Here is a 19,590-nt window from a genome sequence, read left to right as displayed (position 1 = left end):
TCGGAAATTAGTAAGTTGGACATAACATGACTTTGGTGTTCTTATTTTTTTTTTATATATATACTGTAGAAACATTACTCTGTTACTTAACGTTAGTTATTGTGCACTAAACAATCATTTTTAAAAGACCTTTCTTTTTTCTCCTTTTTTTTTTCAAATCGAGTAAAATAACATTGACAGACTATAAAAATAAAACAGAAGAAAACAAAAGTAGATAATGAAAGTAAATGGACGTCAAGAGAATTGCCACTTGGTGAGTAAGTTGCTACTTTTACGGACATTGTTCTTTGTAAATAATACGATATTTTGTAGTGTGTCGTCTGTTTTATGCACCAAAGTACCTTAAATGGCTTAGAGTATTAGAAAGCATTGGTGGTGCTTTATGTAAGAGTCGGCTTTGTTATAGTCTCTCTCTCTCTCTCTCTCTCTCTCTCTCTCTCTCTCTCGTCATGAGCAGAGCTGACCAACTGATTTTAAATAGATCCAGGTGTCAACAAAGCAATATAGCTGAAGAGTGATAATGGAAGCAGGCCTGCTCACAACTATGGCACGGAACCTCCTCCTTCAATCTCAGATCAAATACTTATGCTCATCCCATCCAAAGTCAAACATCACGTTCCTGAAACAATCCTCCAAGCGATGGCAGCACACAAGAGCAGAACCCCGAGAATCGAAAGGTGTGATGAAGGCCTGGCAGATCAGGCGGTATGGTGGAAATGAAGAATTAACGTGGTCGGAATCAGTGAGGGTCCCTCGAATCCTCCACCCAGACGATATCCTTGTCTCTGTGAATGCTGCCAGTCTGAACATGCTGGACATCAGAATGAGAGGTAATGAGAGTAATCAGATTATACACTAAACGGGGTTGTTCAAAACAATTAAGTACATTAAAGCAAGATTTAGGTCTCTTTTTTTAAGGATATATGTATTACAAATAAGACTTTGGATATTAGGAAAATAAAGTGGAAACAGAAAGTTTATTGCTACACCGATCATGTACATGTATCATAAGGATAAGGTCTGAAAAATCAGTATGATACTGACATTTATGATTTATTTAATTATTAATCAAGTACATGTATCTAAGTACATGCCATGGACATGTAAATTGATTTCTTCTATCAGAGGGTTATGGTCGAGCAATGTTAAACGCTGTAAGGAACAAAGAACGGCTCCATGCTCCTCAGTCTGAGTTTCCTCTGATCCTTGGAAGGGACTTTTCTGGAACTATACTCAAAACAGGAATGAAAGTAAAACGATTCAAATCTGGCGACAAGGTTAGTAGTAGTAGTTTATTGGCGTATACATTACATACATTGCCATAGTATTAGTATTGGAGACATCTAGATCCATCATGAGAGAACTCATTACTGTAGATTGTAATGAAAAGACAATTATATGTGTTTAGTATGGGTATATAATACAAAAGATGCAGATGTCAACAGTACAGTAAAATTTCACAAAAGTTAATTTCTAGGAACCATTGGATTTATTATCCCATTATGATATATCTGTATATATGAATAAGTATAGCAAAATTTGTTTATGTATCTTTCCTTCCATATGCTTAACTACATTAATATATTTTGTATTTATTGAGGTCCTGACATAAAATATCAATAGATTTTTTGGGAACCTAAAATAATATACATATGTAGTCAGAGTTAAAATTGAAAAAGAAAAGCATTCAAGCAGTTATATTAATTGGTATGAAATAGCCAACTTAAAAGACTATAAAAATTAAATGATTTGTTGGGAAAGATGTAAATTTTGTAATTTTTAACCTCTTCCAGATTAAAATTGAATGAATGTGCAATATCTGTAAAGTTGTATAAATTTTCTTTATAACAGTTACTGTAGAAAATATTAATGTTTTTTTCAAAGTTTTGTGAAGAATTCTGCCTTTGACTTCACAAAACCAATAGATTAAACCAAGATTTTGGTATATACATTTTCAAACTAAATGAGTTTTACTGTATTCCTATACTAGAAATTAAATGACATCTAACGCTCTCTTTATTCAAGATTTGGGGCACAGTATCCCCATTCAGGCAGGGGTCACATGCTGAATTAACAGTTACATCAGAGTCACATGTAAGTACACAGGGGAATTACTCAAATTTATAAAACTACACTGTGTACAGTAAAACATGGTTATAGCAAACACTTTAATAATGAATTGATGCTTACAGCGAAGCAATTTTTATTCCCCTTGACTTTATTACATATTGTATAATTGACGGATATAACGAATTACGCTTATAACGTAGAAAAATCGCCCGTCCCTCGTGATTCATTATAACTGTGTTTTACTGTACATGTATGACTTTTCAATTAATTGATGAGTAATATATATGTCTACATTGTATTAAGATTTCAAAGATTCCCACCAATCTCACTGATGTTGAGGCTGCCTCTTTGCCATATGTGGTTTCCACGGTGATGACAGCCCTGTGTGATGTTGGGGAATTAAAAGAGAACAACACAGCTAGTAAAAGGTACATGTCACCTGGTTAACAGGAGTGAGAATGTCATTCTATATATCAAAACTTGAGCACTGGCACATGTACACTATACATGTATCTGATACAGAGATCCTGGGTTCAAGTTCCAGCTAAGACTTGACTTTTTTACCCCCCGCTACATATTCGCACCTATTAAACACTGACTGGAATAATGTCAGATTCAATTAAAGTGCTTTTCTCTTTCTATATGTCTATATCTGTCTGTCTGTCTGCCTCTCTCTCTCTCTCTCTCTCTCTCTCTCTCTGAGTTGAATTTTTAATGATTACCAGTACATGTATGACTCTACATGCTGCATCTACGTTATATTGCAGAGTGCTGATATATGGTGGGTCTGGAGGAATTGGGACTTTTGCCATTCAGGTCAGTTTTTTTCTATCTCCCTCTTTCTTTTCTCACTCTCTATCTATCGTTTCTTTTTCATTCCATTCTACATTGATCTTGTAAGAGTTTACCCAGTAAGCCTTTTTAGCTCACCGAGACGAAGTCAAGGAGAGCTTATGCTATACCCTCGGCGTCGGCGTCCGGACCTGGTTAAAGTTTTTGTTGCAGGTCCTGTATCTAAGCTATCACTTGTCCTATCTTCACCAAACTTGCATGGATGATGCATCTGGACCTACTTATGGACTTGAAAGACTTGGCTGTTGAATCTGGGTCCTAAATTTCAGATGCTGGAGGAGGTTAAGGTTGTTGGACCAGGTTAAAGTTTTTGTTGCAGGTGCCCTTTGATAGCAATATCTTAGTTTCTGCTGGTCCTATCTTCACCAAACTTGCATGGATGGTGTGTCTTATGATACTGATGCACCAGACAGGCTTGAGTGCTGAATCTGAGCTATAGGTTTCGGATGCTGGAGGAGGTTAAGGTTTTTGGAGCAGGTTAAAGTTTTTGTTGCAGACCGCCATTGATAGCAATATCTAAGTTACTACTGGTCCTAAATTCACCAAACTTGTATGGATGATGCGTCTTATGATACTGATGCACCTGACAAGCTTGAATGCTGAATCTTAGCAATAGGTTTCGGATGCTGGAAGAGGTTAAGGTTTTTAGAGCTGGTTAAAGTTTTTGTTGCAGGTGCCCTCTGATGATTATATCTTAGTTACTACTGGTCCTAACTTCACCAAACTTGTATGGATGGTGCGTCTTATGATACTGATGCACCTGACAAGCTTGAATGCTGAATCTTAGCAATAGGTTTCGGATGCTGGAGGAGGTTAAGGTTTTAAGAGCTGGTTAAATAAATTTTTTGAAACAGGTGCCCTCTGATGATGATATCTTAGTTATTACTTGTTCTTACTTCACCAGACTTCCATGGATGGTGTGTCTTATGATACTGATGCACCGGACAGGCTTGAATGCTGAGTCTGAGCCATAGGTTGCGGATGCTGGATAAAGTTAAGTTTTTTTGGAACAGGTCACATGTTTAATAGATGATAGTACTATTTTAAACTTGCATAGTTGATTTAACTGTAACATGAATGAATCGCAAAGGTAGCTTCAGATGCAGAGCTTGATCTCCATTATCAAGGATGCTAAAAAATAAATCTTAGTTATTACAGGTCCTAACTTCACCAAACTTGAATGGATGGTGTGTCTTATGATACAGATGCACCTGACAGGCATGGATGCTGAATCTGAGCCATAGGTTGCGGATGCTGGAGGAAGTTAAGGTTTTAATTGCTAATGCCCTCTGATGATGATATCTTAGTTATTACTGGTCCAAACTTCACCAAACTTGCATGGATGATGCGTCTTATGATACCAATGCACCTGATGGGCTTGAATGCTGAATCTGAGCCATAGGTTTCGGATGCTTGATGAGGTTTAGTTTTTTGGAACAGGTCACATGTTTTATAGATGATAGCTTGCATAGTTGATTTAACTTTATTATGAATTAAACGCAGAGGTTGCGTCAGATGCAGAGCCTGATCTCCATTATCAAGGATGCTAAAGAAATCTCCTACCTCACTCAAACCAGCTCGATAGATAGATGTGTTTGTTGATAAATGATATAACATGATTCCTTTGATATAGTATTGTATGATATGAAACAATATTGTTTGAAATGATACAATATGATATCATATGTTATATTATAAAAAGTTATGCGATATGATATGATATTGTATCAATTTTTTGATATTTTATTATATGATATTGTATCATGATATTGTTATGTATAGTATTGTATATTATGATACAATAGTGGATAATATTATATTGTATTTTTGATTTATTATTTTATCACATGATACAATTACATAAGATATTGCAAAATATTATATTGTATCCTATGATACAATATTGTATATTCTATAATATTGTATCATAGAATATTGTATAATATGAAATTGGTTTCAGTAATATAGAATTATATCACATGAAATTGAATTATATGATATTGTAATATTATATTCTATTGTATCATACGATATTGTATGATATGATATTGGTTTATATGATATATTATCATATCACATGAAATTGTATTATATGATATTGTTATATATATTATTGTGTCATATGAAAAAATATGTATAATAATATAATAATGTATTTTATAATATTTTACTTTATCACATAATATTGTACCATTTGATAAGATACAATGTTGGAATCAAATTATTCATATAATGTATCAAATATGTTTCAGTGTCATTCAAAACAATATCATACTATATTATTTAATATAATATCATGTTTCAATGTTATGATGTATTATGTAATATGATATTGTAATATAATGCTATATTGTATTATATTTTATGATATTGTATTATGTGATCAAATACAATAAGGCATAACACAATACAATGTCATATCATACGTTACAATATCATATCTCATTATTGTTTATTACGGTATTTTATTGTATTGTATGATATATATTATAAATATGACATGATGCAATATTTAATTTTATATCATTGTATTGATTAACATATGAACATGAATATGATTATCATAAAAATTTTATCAGATGATATACGATATTTTGTCAAAACAGAATCCATTAATATTCAAGATCATAAAGTATGATTTTCATATACCGCGTAAAATGATAAAGGTGGTCTTATGAAGGTGATGTCTCATAAGGGTGATGCTCCGCCTCGGTGAGCTTAGTAATCTATGATTACCTATGTTTGGTTTTAACTTGAATTTGCTATAAAACAACAACAGTTCAACACAAGAAAAAATCGTTGGTTTAATTACAGTCACTATGATTTCTTTGCATTAAATCAGGGTGTAATACCTAATGTGCAAGAAATCCTAGGAGTTGAAGTACTGGAGAGCTAGCTGATAGTATCAGACTTACTGATATACTGGAATTTATTTGAAAGTTGACACAATTTTATCACTGTTGATGACTTTTTACCTTTGTAGCTGATGAAGGCTTGGGGGGCCATAGTAACAACGACTTGTTCCACTGATGCCGTTACCATGGTTTCCTCCCTTGGAGCTGATCATGTGATTGACTACAAAACACAGAACGTCCAGCAGGAGTTGATGAACATGAAAGGGTATATAGTCCTTTGTTCTGTCTCATTTAATTTGATCATTCTTTATGAATATATGACATTGTTTAAAACATTAATAGTAAGGGATTATAAACTTATAGCTGGTTCACTCAGTGGGTGTAAAATTTAGTAATTCCAAGAATGAAGTTTCATGACTGCGAATATATATCATTTACTTTGATGCAATAGATAGTGATTTGTTGATTGTAAAATCTAACAACAAACATGTACATCTGCTTGTATAGATAAGCTTAATTTTGATGACTTCAACAATATAACTTAACATCATTATGCAACAGCAACTAGGGGTGATTCATCTTTTGTTTTAATTAAAACCTTTACAAATATTAACTTTTATTATACTTTCATGTTAAATACTGAAATCTGCTTGGTTTAGATGCTGTTGGTAATCCGTTCTATTACCCTCAGCGTTAGCAACACGCTTTGCAACAGGTAACAACGAATTGTAACAATTTCAACTGTTACCTTCCCAAACAGGCACTATTTATATAATGTTACTAGAAAGTCAAAAATAGTAGTCTATGAACATGGTTTAGAGCTTTGGGATTCAATCAACAGTCAGTAGATTCATCCCTTAATGATTTTACAATTTCAGGTATGACCTCATTCTAGATATCCATGGAGGAGTAGATTTTTCATTTGACCTACTTAAGAAGTGGAACAACTCCAAGTTTGTGACAATAAAGACACCATTTTTACAGAATGCGGATGATTATGGGATTGTGCCTGGTCTACTGCGATCAGGTGCCAGTCTGACAGCCAATGTATTACAGGTGAGATTATAGGTAGCTAGTACTACTGTATACTAATGTACTTAGATCAGGTGCCAGTCTGACAGCCAATGTATAACAGGTGAGATTATAGGTAGCTAGTACTACTGTATACTAATGTACTTAGAGCAGGTGCCAGTCTGACAGTCAATGTATAACAGGTGAGATTATAGGTAGCTAGTACTACTGTATACTAATGTACTTAGAGCAGGTGCCAGTCTGACAGCCATTGAATGTATTACAGGTGAGATAATATGCAGCTAGTACTACTGTATACTAATGTACTGCGACCAGGTGCTAGTCTGACAGCCAATGTATAACAGATGAGATTATAGGTAGCTAGTACTACTGTATACTAATGTACTTAGATCAGGTGCCAGTCTGACAGCCAATGTATAACAGGTGAGATTATAGGTAGCTATAGCTGTAGAACTGTAGCTCTCCGGAAAAAACAAAATACTGACAGACTGGTGCTAGTACTACTGTATATTGATGTACCAGTACTTTGATAAGGTGCTAGCCTGACAGCTAATATATTACAGGTGAGATTCTAGATATAAATATGGAAATTGTTAGGTGATTCAGTTTATAAGTTAAATGAGTTAGGAATTAATAAATTAAGCAAAAGAGATTCAAACTGTTCTAAAAACTCTTAATATTGAATAAAAATCTGATGAAACAAACCATTGACACTGCTATGATTATATCGGTTGACAAATATCATTTAAAAATCTTTTTATTGCGTCAACAGGGATTTAAAGATGGTCGGAGTTACAGATGGGCCATGTTCAAGCCAAGCAGTAACCATCTGTTAACAGTAAAGAAGATGATAGAGAGAGATGAGGTAGGGAAGGAATAATATCTCATTGAAAGAGCGATGTAATATCATAATATCTCATTGAGAGATATTGGGAAAAACTATTAAATGTTAAGAGAGAGGTATAGGGTAAAATAGTACAGTAATGGGGGGGGGGAGGAGAGAGAGAAAAATAATTAATACAACAATGATGGAGAGAAAAGTTAGGTTTAAAAAGATGTAATAAGGAGGAAAGAGACAATTTAGATTAAAAAGAAAGAGAAAGAGGTAATACAACAATAATGGAGAGAGGAGGTGGGGTGAAGGTGTGGTAGGATAATATGGTAAAATAAGTTTTAAAATCAGCTCAAACTGAAAGAAAAATTATGAAAGAAGAGATGTAATACTACACCCTGTTTTTTCTCTACTGTTTCAGATTAGACCTGTCCTAGACAGTGAGTTTTCTTTCAAGGAAGCAGACAAAGCTTACAATAAGATAGAGGAGGGTCACGCTAGAGGGAAGATTGTTCTCAACATGCAGAGGGAAGATCATCCCTAAAGTGCAAAGTGAAGATCATCCTTAAAGCTGAACACCGCTCGTAAATAGGCACTGTCCGCCATATTTCTCTTTAATCACTGCTGTCCCTACAACCCTTATATAAGGGACAGACCTCTAAACAGTTCAAAGTACTTCGCTGTAGAGGTCTTACCTGTGTGGACGTACATTTTGCCCCGCCATGTTACCCGGTCGCGATGAAATTTTCAAATTTTACGCACTTTTTGAAGCCAGAAGAATACTAACATCAAATAAATTGGTCAATGCATTATTTACGAACAGAAAATGAACATAAGATAAGAAAAAATGCATAAAATCTAAAGACCACGAAAGGAATACTACATGTCGGCCACGAAGTTCAGGTGTGCAATCGGGTGTAACGAAATCGAAGGGTTTATATACCAGGTATCTGTGTGACGGTGCCTATTTACGAGCGGTGTTCAGCTTTAATATGCAGAGTGAAAATCGTTCTTAACATGCAGAGGGGAAATCATCCTTAACATAAAGAGAAGTGATCGTCCTTAACATGCAGAGGGGAGATTCTCCTTAACACTCAGATGTTATAATAATTTAGAGCATTGACTTTAAACAGTGTGAGCATGTGTGATAAAGGTTTCATGCAAAAGTGATTTCTGAACTAAGTTATTATCATGGTTCATAAAACGGCATGATGTTAGAATATTATTTTATATAATGTGTCAGTGTTAAAAGGATGGGTTCAGAAAACAATGGTTATTTTAACAGTAAATGTTGTCTGAATAATCATCGTTCAAAAGCGTCAGTCCTTTCTTTACAATGACTTTGATGTTCTTGTGGATGTTAAACTTGCTGATGTGTAAGCTTAGTTTTCTAAATATCTAAAGCACATGTAATATATTATGTTTACTTTGTTTGAATATAGTTATAGATGTATATATCATTGTATTTTTGCAGATCATGCCTAAATTGTTGATCCAAGCCAGGACCTAATAATTTAAGCACTATGAAGAGTAGTAAATGCATGATATTATTTAAGAAATTAAAGGTGTTTTGTTTGCATTGTTTGATAGTTTTAATCTTATCTAGCTAAACATACATGTACTATACACTGTGATCTCTACCAATTGTAAGTGACAGCTGAAAACATCATACAGATGTACCTTGCACTAAATTTTTAAAGTAAAGTGAATATCTTGGACTTGATCAATCTTGTAAATGATTTGATAGTTTACTTGTAAAGATTGCCCTGTAAGTCATTAGTGTATGAAAAGGTGTCATAGTTTAAAAAAGTGATGAAGCTTAACAATCTTATTTATAATGATAATTAACATTTTTTTTAAAGTTCTCTCTCTGCCGTTGACATGTACATGCTTTTTGTTATGAAAACGATTTCTGGTGAAAATGTTATTTCCCTTAGCAAAGTCAACGTTTTTAACCGGGTTTTCCAACGGAAAAATCCGGTTATTAAAATGGTGAAAATGGCGGGCGGGCGGGCGGGTGGGCGGGTGGGCGGGCGGCTGCCAAAAGGGTACCCTCATTGTACGGATAACTCCTCCTACAGTTTTCAAGATAGGAAGTTGTTCTTTTGCAGATCAATTGTACATATATCAGAGGTGTGCATATTGCTAGGATTTTGATTTCTGATTATTTATGAAAATAATACGAGATTTTGAACTTAGTCATTTTTTGGCAAAAAAATGTATATAGGGTACCCTCATTGTACGGATAACTCCTCCTACAGTTTTCAAGATAGGAAGTTGTTCTTTTGCAGATCAGTTGTACATATATCAGAGGTGTGCATATTGCTAGGATTTAGATTTCCAATTATTTATGAAAAAAATACCAGCTTTTGAACTTAGTCATTTTTTTGGCAAAATATTGCATATAAGGTACCCTCATTGTACGGATAACTCTTCCTACAGTTTTCAAGGTAGGAAGTTGTTCTTTTGCAGATTAGTTGTACATATATCAGAGGTGTGCATATTGCTAGGATTTAGATTTCCGATAATTCATGAAAAAAATACCAGCTTTTGAACTTATTCATTTTTTGGCAAAATATTGCATATAGGGTACCCTCATTGTACGGATAACTCCTCCTACAGTTTTCAAGATAGGAAGTTGTTCTTTTGCAGATCAATTGAACATATATCAGAGGTGTGCATATTGCTAGGATTTTGATTTCTGATTATTTATGAAAAAAATACCAGCTTTTGAACTTAGTCATTTTTGGGCAAAATATTGCATATAGGGTACCCTTTCACCTTATCCATTTCACTGGATACGGGTTGACATGGATTATGGATACAGTTCACATAAAAGAAAACCCGGTTTGCTGTCACATTGACAGCTTTTCACTTGTTATAAATTAAGGTTGAATAACACATAACAAAATGGCTGACCGCTGATCGAAACAACATGTCGTTTCATTAAAAGGATTTTGTGGACTGAAAAATATAACTAACTTACTCCATAGCCGAGTGGATAAAGTGCCGGACTTGTGATCCGTACATCCCGAGTTCAAATACCACAGGGGATTTTGTTGTTACTTACTGGAATAATTATTATACCCCCGCTCCGAAGGAGAGGGGGTATACTGTTTTACCCTTGTGTGTCTGTCTGTCCGTCTGTCTGTCCGTCCGTAACAAAACTTTCTGTCGCATTTATCTCAGCAACTATTTATCGCAGGTGCTTGAAATTTTAACACAGTGTTTGTGAAGGCATGCCATATCGTGAAATATATTTTTGTACCAATCAGACGACAACTTCCTGTTAAATGACAACTTTGCATATTTTTAACCAAAATTTTCAAGCAAATTTTCGTCAAAGATTTCTCAGCAACTCTTTATCGCAGATGCTTGAAATTTTTACACAGTATTTGTATAGGCATGCAATATCTTGGGATATATTTTTGTACCAATCAGACGTCAACTTCTTGTTAAATGACGACTTTGTTTATTTTTAGCAAAAATTTTCAAACAAATTTCCGTCAAAGAATTCTCAGCAACTGTTTATCGCAGATGCTTGAAATTTTTACACAGTATTTGTATAGGCATGCTATATCGTGGGATATATTTTTGTACCAATCGGGTGTCAACTTCTGTTAAATGACGACTTTGTTTATTTTCTGCCAAAATTTTCAAACAAATTTTCTGTCAAAGAATTCTCAGCAACTATTTATCGCAGATGCTTGAAATTTTAACACAGTGTTTGTGAAGGCATGCCATATTGTGGGATATATTTTTGTATCAATCGGACGTCAACTTCCTGTTAAATGACGACTTTGTTTATTTTTTAACCAAAATTTTCAAACAAATTTTCATCAAAGATTTCTCAGCAACTCTTTATCGCAGATGCTTGAAATTTTTACACAATATTTGTATAGGCATGCCTTATCGTTGGATATATTTCTGTACCAATCGGGTGTCAACTTCTGTTAAATGACGACTTCGTTTATTTTTAGCCAAAATTTTCAAACAAATTTTCCTCAAAGATTTCTCAGCAGTTATTTATCGCAGATGCTTGAAATTTTAACTCACTATTTGTTTTGGCATGCCATATTGTGGGATATATTTTTGTACCAATCGGGTGTCAACTTCTGTTAAATGACGACTTTGTTTATTTTGCATATTCACATCAGAGCGGGGGTATCACTAGTGAGCATTGGCTCACAGATATCTTGTTATAGATTTTCATTTTTTTATCCCTAAACTGCAAATTTTTCGCTTATTTGACATTTATACAGTTTAATTATCATTATATCTTTCATTATCTTTTTATGAAAAATATCACTCCGGGACCCCTTGTTTAATCAAGAATCATAAGCTTCAACTATCTTAACAACATACATATGTTTGTGATTTACACTAGGATCAACTCAACAAAGTAACCCACGAAAATTAGTATTCAACGAATATTAAATCACATTGAATTAGTATTCAACGAATATTTAAATCATATTTAATTAAGTAACAAGATTCCTTTTTCCACCTTGTTAATTATATATGTTGCCAATTGCTAGAGCAGGGTTACGTTTGTCAATTCAATTAGACTTTTCAAATCAATGAATTTTCTGCCCCCCCCCCCCCCCGGCCAAAAAATGTAATGAATATAAAAATCCGTGCAAAGAGTTACTGTACTGAGCAAGTATTTGGATTTTTAGACGTCTGGGGTCAGTCTTTGGATGTGTCAGTGTTACAATATGTTTTGAAAAAAAATGCAATTATGTATAAGTTTTCTGTTATTTGGAAAGGTCATCAAATGAATTCCTTATTTTGATATCTTTAATTTAAACAATTTATGTGCAGATTACACTTCAACTTAAATCTTGATAGGAAACATCAATTTTTTTCTGTAAACGGAGTCATATAGAAAAAAAGCTAACTAAGTAGTTTGTGAAGTGCCTGTTAAAGTCATGTTCGATGTTTGCCCCTACTTCCTGCATAAACACTCACATGGAAACTGTATATGAGTGTTATTATTTAGTGCAGCTGGTCTTCAATATGCCGTGTTGTGTCAGACGGTTGTGAGTTATTCAAATCTCATTTTTTTTTAAAAAGCTAGGGATTTTGAAAACTTTCATAAGAAGGACTGGAAATGTTGTTCATATTGTGCATATATTCCATGCAACAGAGAAAACTGCGACCTGTGTACAGTAAAGGAACAGTCGTTGGATTTGTTTGTTTGTTTGTTTGTGCTTTACATTGTTGTGTAGTTACATGTAAAATATTGCAGATCTGACGATTTTCTTTCCATAAAATGTGATGTGAGCGATTAGAGGGGTTGGTATACATATCTAAAATTGTGCTTGCTTTCGGTTTTTGTGAGTCACTACTCTAACGCAAATCTTGTTATATAAGTTTTCTGGTGTTAATGATTTAAAAGCTTCATTCCAGTTATTTTTCTATAAAATGCAAAAGAAATACATAAAATATTTATAATAAGTGAAGAATGGAGGGCCAATTTTATTTCGGAGGAATAGGACGGTTTTACATTAACTATGGTGTTAGACACAACTACATGTATATGTAAGTAACAGTTTTTAATTGTTTCTTTACAGTATGAGCAACCCTGCAATTGATACCATAAAATGCACCAACAATTTGATTTTGTATTTGTTTTAAGCGCAATTCTGGTACGTTTTTACCGTTTTCACTATATACATGTATAGTTCGTTTTTACCATGACAATCTCATATCACGTTTATTCTCACGTTTTTCTTTTTGAATTGTTTTCATGAATTCATTAGTGGGTACCAAGCTTGATGTGGAAAATCAAAGTTTTGGACAACAATAATCAAACCACAACCCCCAACACAACCTTCACTAAGAGTAACGCTTCAAAAAGTAGTTCTGTGGACAGCGATGACGTCACAGTTGGAGTTGGAGTAACTCTAGCCACAATCGTTGTCACTGTCCTCATGATCATCGTCATTATTGTTATCATGAAGCGGAAGAAAGTAAATTTCCCGGTCAATTGTCAACGCAGCGGCTCCAACAGCTCGGGATCTGGGGCCGACGATGGAGTGCCAATGACGGGTGGGAACGCGAAACAAGATTAACAAGGCTTGAAGGTGGTGGACATTTTTAGGCTATATTTACCTCCTTTAGCCAAAGAACTTTGATTAAAGATGTAAGAAAGTGTTCCAATTTTAAAGCTTAACTATTTTGGAATTTTTATATTTTTTTTATACAAAATAAAGGTTTATGGCCAAAAACATCGTATTTTAAAGTTGAGATAAATATAATGAATTTGTTCACCATCCAGCTTTCTCATCTTACTGTTAATGTCATGTTAATACGGCAGGCTTTATTTGCTACAAAGCTTATATATGGGTACTGTGGTTTCATTATGATTCGGGAGAATCTGATCAACTTTCATGGATTGAGTTAAAATCTCAGTTTCAAGGAGACTTTAATTCACGATCCCATCAATACAAAATGATGTTATAGATTATAACGATCCCATCAAAACAAAAGGTGTTATAGATTATAATCCACTCCAATTAACTCTTTAGTGTATTATACATGTACACTGTACTACCATTAATCAACATTTCAAAGTACATGCATTATTCTGATTTTAAAGTATGTAAATATAACAACAAATATTATGCAGAGTTAATGGCACGCCAGCTAGTAACTCTATAAAATTGATCAATTATCTATTGATTATTGTTAAAGGGGCATGGTCACGATTTTGGTCAAATTTTATTTTTCTGTTTTAATTATTTGCAATGCTTTAGGAATGCATTTCTAATGATCATATGAAATTTGGGTGCCAGTCGTTGACTTTTAAGCAAGATACAGAGCTCACAATTCTTCGTCATGTAAACAAGGCTCGTGCCCTGTTTTTGTTTACATAGATTCAATATACCAGTAAAAAATCTTTTTAAAGCTGGTTTGTCTATCTTATTATTAATTTAAAGCATAAATAAACAGTTCCTAACGATTAACACATTTATTTTAGGTCTAAAACTGGAATTTTCACTTCAACATTCGAAATGTAAACAAACGCTTTGTTTACATAGTGAAGAATTGTAAGTTCTCTAACTCGCTTATAACTCATCAAATGACACTCAAATTTTGGTTGCCTATTAAAAATGCCTTACTAAAGCATTGTAAACATTAAAATCGAAAAAATAATTTTTGACCAAAATCGTGACCATGCCCCTTTAAATCTATCTTTCTCTAATTATGGGAGGTTTAACCTAGGTTTAGTTTCAACCAATTAGCTATTTATATTTTGTAAAAGATTTGGTTATATAATATTGTAATTTAAGTACCAGAATCGCTGTCCTATCGTATAACGTGTGTACACAAACATCCATCGATTATGAGTCACCACAGTGAGTGAGTTGGATGTATTTAGTGTTTGTGGATGTATTTTACATGCCTTTTATCGTCTGCAACCAGCGACTGCAGACGCTGGACGTGTGTGAAGTTCGAGGCACCGGCGAGTCTTTGGTTATATACCCGTGGATTATACCAGCTGTGGAAAAAATATAATAATGATGATATTCAACTTTCTGAAAGAAAAAACCACAAGATCAACCATATACTACAATAGTATAGTAACAAAGAAACAGAGGGAGACGCTAACATTTACTTAACCAATGCCTGGACCGGTTATTGTTGCCCTTTTTATAATACCGACTTGAGTACCCTCTATATTGTCACAGTTATAATTAGAGATGATTTACAATTTCCTCAACGTGTGTCAGTTGCAAGGATTAAAAATATCTAGATACATTGTATAAGTTTAATTTCTATTCAGAGCCAATGTTTATACACTATGAAATCCTCCTTCAAAGGAAGTTCAAGGTTATTGTGAACGTTGACATTATAACTAATCCCTTTGTTGAATATTAAAGGCTAAAGTAAAGTGATTCAAGCTAGAGAAATTAAAATCATCTCTGGGCATTTTTATTAGCTATTTATAAACCTTGGGACTTCTGAACAGATTTACTGGGTTTCCTATATCTATATTTAGATTCAATATGTAACACTGCTATAATAACAGGGATTCGGAGGAAAAAGGTTTGTTTCATAGATTTGTTAGCCATTCCAGAAAAAGAAATTTGAAATTTGATAAGATTTGAACGAAAGATTACTTGTTTATTCATTTACAAATCTACAATTTGCTGCGAATTTTGGGTGACTAATTTAACAACAGTGAGGTCTCGTGATTATTTCGATTTATAATATATGACCATTATAATATTCAAAGGCAATTTTTTCCTCGGATTTTAGCTATCTTTTAGATATAAGAGACATCTGAAATTCAACGAAGCCTGTATGCATACGGGTAAGTTAATTTCAAAAAATATATTTAATTATTATATTGCGAGAGAATGGCATCAACTAGTAATGTGTCAAAAAACCACAATATTGGGTTTGACTGTTTGTGTTAATATGCTAGCAGAAAAATGTTTTGAATAGGTTAAGCACACATTCAAAAAATGACTAGGTGTACATGCAATTGTATTTAAACACCTTTTAAACGTTTCCATTTGTAGTAAAATGTGAAAAAAAACGCAACTTGTTGACGTGAGGTTTACTCACCGTGTGAATTGCACACAGTAAGCTTAAATGTGTAACATGAAATACGAAATCTGTGGGTTTTGATTGTCGGAGAATTGCTCAGCGTGTCACGTCTGATGCAGCCACTGCACAATAAGCTCGGCTTATCGATTAAATAGTAAAACTTCTGAGAGAACCTAGCTTTCATCCTTTTATAAGAATCAATAATTCAGATTTATCTCAGAGAAGAAAACTCAGTTGATGGCCCCAGTGTAACAAACAAATAAGCATAATTTTAAGAAAAGTGTTGATCTTCAAAAATGAGATCTTACTTATTTGCATTAATACGGATATATATATTTTCTTGCGTTCCGCTTCTTTTTGGCAAAAATAGAGAAGCAATTAAAAGCATTTTCTGCCTAAAAAATATCGACGATATTTTTTTTCTGGACTGTAAGTATTGCTACAAAAGTTTATCTTGACTGATTTAAATTTCTTGATGTTTTCCAATTCTAAACTAACTGAAGATGTTAAAGCCTTGGAATAGGAATTCGAGCTTTTAATATAAATTTATAATCTATTTATTTGCATTGACTATTACAAGTGCATTGTTCGCAAGAGAAATGAAAGTCACATAATCACAACCCTCTTTGTTTTGTTTATATGGTTGTGGACTTTTTTTTTTAGAACAAGGGATTTTGTAAATTTTCATACAGGTAGAGTAAAAATTTAGAGACCGTTAGTTTAAAATTCTGTGTTGAAGTGTAAAGGGTCTGCTCTACGTTGCCCTATACCTGAAGACTTGACACGGTAAACAGGCATATGTATATTTGGTATAGGTAAGCTTTTCAATAAATATATCATGCTCCAAGGCAAGCGTAGTAAGTAAAAACCTGTGGCCAGGGGTTACTTTTGTTTTTATATGCGATATATAAATATGTGCGAGTCAATCTCAATAATCTTTCGAGTATAATCAAGAATTATATCATTTCCATCCCCAATCAAAATAAAACAACTGCATGATAAGAAGCCCGTAAGGTCCCAAAAATGCGTATTTGTTTATATATATATATTTTTATAATAACGATTCCTCTTTTTCGGATGGATTGATATAAAATATTTTATTTTAACAGTATATGAAACATGAGGAGTATTTAGGAAGATGAACCGTCTGTGGACTGCCGTTTTTCTTTTAACTGGGGTAAGGCCATGGAAACGTTTTAAATTGATCGAAGAGACTTGTTCATGACAATACATTTTTATTACATTATTTCGTTTTCATGCTTTTAGGTGGAACTTAGCCTGGCGTGGGAAATCAAAGTTTTGGAACACAACAATCAAACCACTACTCCTAACTTTACCTTCACAGAAAAAAGTTATTCGAACAAAGATGATGCCACAATCGGTACGGCTGTTGGAGTAACAATAGCCGCAATCGCTGCCATTGGCATCATCGTCATTATCATCAGGAGATGGAAGCAAGTGTCTCCGTTGACATTTATTCGTAACTGTAATAAATCGACCTCTACGGAGGAAGAGGGTGAACCAATGAAGGATATGAAAACAAACTAGGATGATCCTTTAGAGGGCTGGACTATCCTAATCTCTTTAAGATTATTTCTGTTAAAAGGTTTAGATATAACATTCAAATTAAAAGTTAAAATAGTATGAATTTTTTTTCTAGATTTTAGTAGTTAGCTTAAATTTATTTCCTCAATTTTAAGGTAGATATGATGGGTAATTTATTGAGTACGCCAGCCTCCTCAAAGCTGGTCATCAATGTGAGGTAATATGACGATGGTCATATATCAAGAATATAGACAGGAAAAGGTCCTATTGGACTAGATGCAGACTGTTTTTCAATATTAACAATATGCAGTGTGTTGTAATATGACAATGGTAATACATCCCGAACAGCGAGAAAGAAAAGGCCCCAAGAGACTAAATGCAGACAGTTTAAATTCCAAATGATAAATGCTCTTCATTAACGGGTTTTTACAATTTTACATGGAGCAAGCAGGACCCCGTGCTTGTCATAAGAGAATACTCCATAACATTAAAAAATAAACCAATAAAGAATATCCAACGTAAAGTTGAGAACTGAGTTCATTTATCCATCAATGTAGGGACTTATAAATACATATACATATATATATATATATATATATATATATATATATATATATATATATATATATATATCAGAGGCTGATCCAGCAATTTGGAAAGGGGGGGGGGGGGGTTCAATACGTGCAAAATTCATTATTTGTCATTAAACAAGGCCTTTTGAACGTTTTCCATGCGTAATTTAATAAACATTTATCTCGTCAAGATCTTTTTCATATCTATTTTAATATCAGAGTGCACTGCATTATTTAGCGTATTGGTTTGGGTATTAAGGGAGATTTGCATAATTTCTAGCCTTAAAAAACCTCCAACAATGAAAACGCGCGTATATGCTTAATAGAAATATACACTAAGAAAAAAAAGTATAATTCAGACTAATTACGACAAGCTATTATACAATTTTCTTTGTATTTTTCGTATAGTTTTCTTTGTATTTTTCGTATGTAACGAAGTAAAACTTTTCTATCATAATTACTTAAGTTAATTAACTAAAAAATACATTTGAAAGCAGCTTTTAAAAGTAAAGCAAATGCGTGTACTCGTACTTGAACGTCGTTTTACTCGATTGCTTGTCAATTCAAAACTGTATGAACTATAATCGATTTTATTTAAAGAAATGGAGCAGAAAATACATTTAAAAGTTATTATAAATCTTTGTTTTTAAGCGATACTGCATAAGTTTATGACTTTTTAAAAATTTTCCACGTGTTTACTCATGGAAGTGAACATCGGATGCTGACGGGGAGTATTTTTTTTTAGATAAAAAGATCGTTAGGGTTTTTTTCATATAAGAAATGCATGTAAATTATGGTACGTTGTGCGAAATTCTTAAAATAAGCAAGTTTAAAAGCATTTAATTGAGATAATTACAGAATTGTAATTATAAATGGGAAAAATTGTCTTTAAATAGGCATTTCAAGTTTTCAAAAAAATTCACATGTCCCAGAGAAAGGGGGGGTTCCGACCCCCGGAACCCCCCCCCCCCCCTCTGGATCCTCCAATGTGTATATATATATATATATATAAATATATATATATATATATATATATATATATATATATATATATATATATATATATATATATATATATATATATATATTATACAAATATTGACTGGGGTTGAGGGCAACATTGATTATATTAGCCCCCGAGGGACGAAATATTGCCCGACGCGAAGCGGAGGGCAATATTTTCGTCCCAAGGGGGCTAATATGATCAATGTTGCCCGAAAACACAGTCAACATTTGTTTTGTTATATGAAGAAACAAACAAAAATTTAAG

General features: G+C 33.5%; 3 protein-coding genes and 1 long non-coding RNA gene across 6 annotated transcripts in view; 3 read left to right on the top strand and 1 right to left on the bottom strand.

The window, feature by feature from the left end:
- The window catches only part of LOC128182973 (uncharacterized), a 134,158-nt gene extending 128,159 nt beyond the window's left edge, over nt 1-5,999 (bottom strand). Inside the window, exon 1 of the mRNA XM_052851755.1 lies at nt 5,898-5,999. The gene's annotated coding sequence lies outside the window, so the exon portion shown is untranslated. The remainder of the gene's footprint in view (nt 1-5,897) is intronic.
- LOC128182976 (reticulon-4-interacting protein 1 homolog, mitochondrial-like) lies at nt 155-8,206 on the top strand. Of its 2 annotated transcripts, none has more exons than XM_052851762.1 (10): nt 155-257; nt 482-830; nt 1,126-1,277; nt 2,026-2,094; nt 2,374-2,498; nt 2,838-2,886; nt 5,906-6,042; nt 6,656-6,833; nt 7,582-7,674; nt 8,063-8,206. In XM_052851762.1, the coding sequence occupies exons 2-10, from the start codon at nt 521-523 to the stop codon at nt 8,183-8,185; spliced, it is 1,236 nt and encodes a 411-aa protein (XP_052707722.1). In that variant the 5' UTR covers nt 155-257; nt 482-520; the 3' UTR covers nt 8,186-8,206. The 2 variants fall into 2 exon arrangements, with proteins under 2 accessions (XP_052707722.1, XP_052707721.1); XM_052851761.1 differs by having other exon boundaries at nt 164-253.
- Nucleotides 8,207-12,571: 4,365 nt separating this feature from the next.
- On the top strand, nt 12,572-13,876 carry LOC128184622 (uncharacterized). Its single transcript, XR_008243756.1, has 3 exons — nt 12,572-12,939; nt 13,218-13,292; nt 13,407-13,876. It is a non-coding gene; the product is annotated as an uncharacterized LOC128184622 (long non-coding RNA).
- A 1,749-nt stretch (nt 13,877-15,625) lies between these two features.
- On the top strand, nt 15,626-17,845 carry LOC128184529 (uncharacterized). 2 transcript variants are annotated; one of them, XM_052854056.1, is made up of 4 exons: nt 15,626-15,696; nt 15,910-15,964; nt 17,313-17,380; nt 17,470-17,845. In XM_052854056.1, exons 3-4 carry the CDS (start codon nt 17,342-17,344, stop codon nt 17,749-17,751), a joined length of 321 nt encoding a protein of 106 aa, XP_052710016.1. In that variant the 5' UTR covers nt 15,626-15,696; nt 15,910-15,964; nt 17,313-17,341; the 3' UTR covers nt 17,752-17,845. The 2 variants fall into 2 exon arrangements, with proteins under 2 accessions (XP_052710016.1, XP_052710017.1); XM_052854057.1 differs by lacking the exons at nt 15,626-15,696; nt 15,910-15,964 and adding an exon at nt 16,806-17,018.
- The last annotated feature ends 1,745 nt before the right edge of the window (nt 17,846-19,590 follow it).

The sequence above is a fragment of the Crassostrea angulata genome, chromosome 5 (genome assembly GCF_025612915.1).
Source record: "Crassostrea angulata isolate pt1a10 chromosome 5, ASM2561291v2, whole genome shotgun sequence".
In the NCBI taxonomy this organism is placed as follows: Eukaryota; Metazoa; Mollusca; class Bivalvia; order Ostreida; family Ostreidae; genus Magallana; species Magallana angulata.
The sequence above is the reverse complement of the archived record's forward strand: the minus strand, read 5'-3'. Positions and strand labels throughout refer to the sequence as shown.

Bases quoted from the DNA above. Each gene is read 5' to 3' on its own strand.
- LOC128182976 (XM_052851762.1), top strand. From the start codon at position 521: ATGGAAGCAGGCCTGCTCACAACTATGGCACGGAACCTCCTCCTTCAA. The intron at 6,043-6,655 runs GTATATAGTCCT...TTACAATTTCAG, and splicing joins GAGTTGATGAACATGAAAGG to GTATGACCTCATTCTAGATA. The intron at 7,675-8,062 runs GTAGGGAAGGAA...CTACTGTTTCAG, and splicing joins AGATGATAGAGAGAGATGAG to ATTAGACCTGTCCTAGACAG.
- LOC128184529 (XM_052854056.1), top strand. From the start codon at position 17,342: ATGAACCGTCTGTGGACTGCCGTTTTTCTTTTAACTGGG. The intron at 17,381-17,469 runs GTAAGGCCATGG...TCATGCTTTTAG, and splicing joins CCGTTTTTCTTTTAACTGGG to GTGGAACTTAGCCTGGCGTG.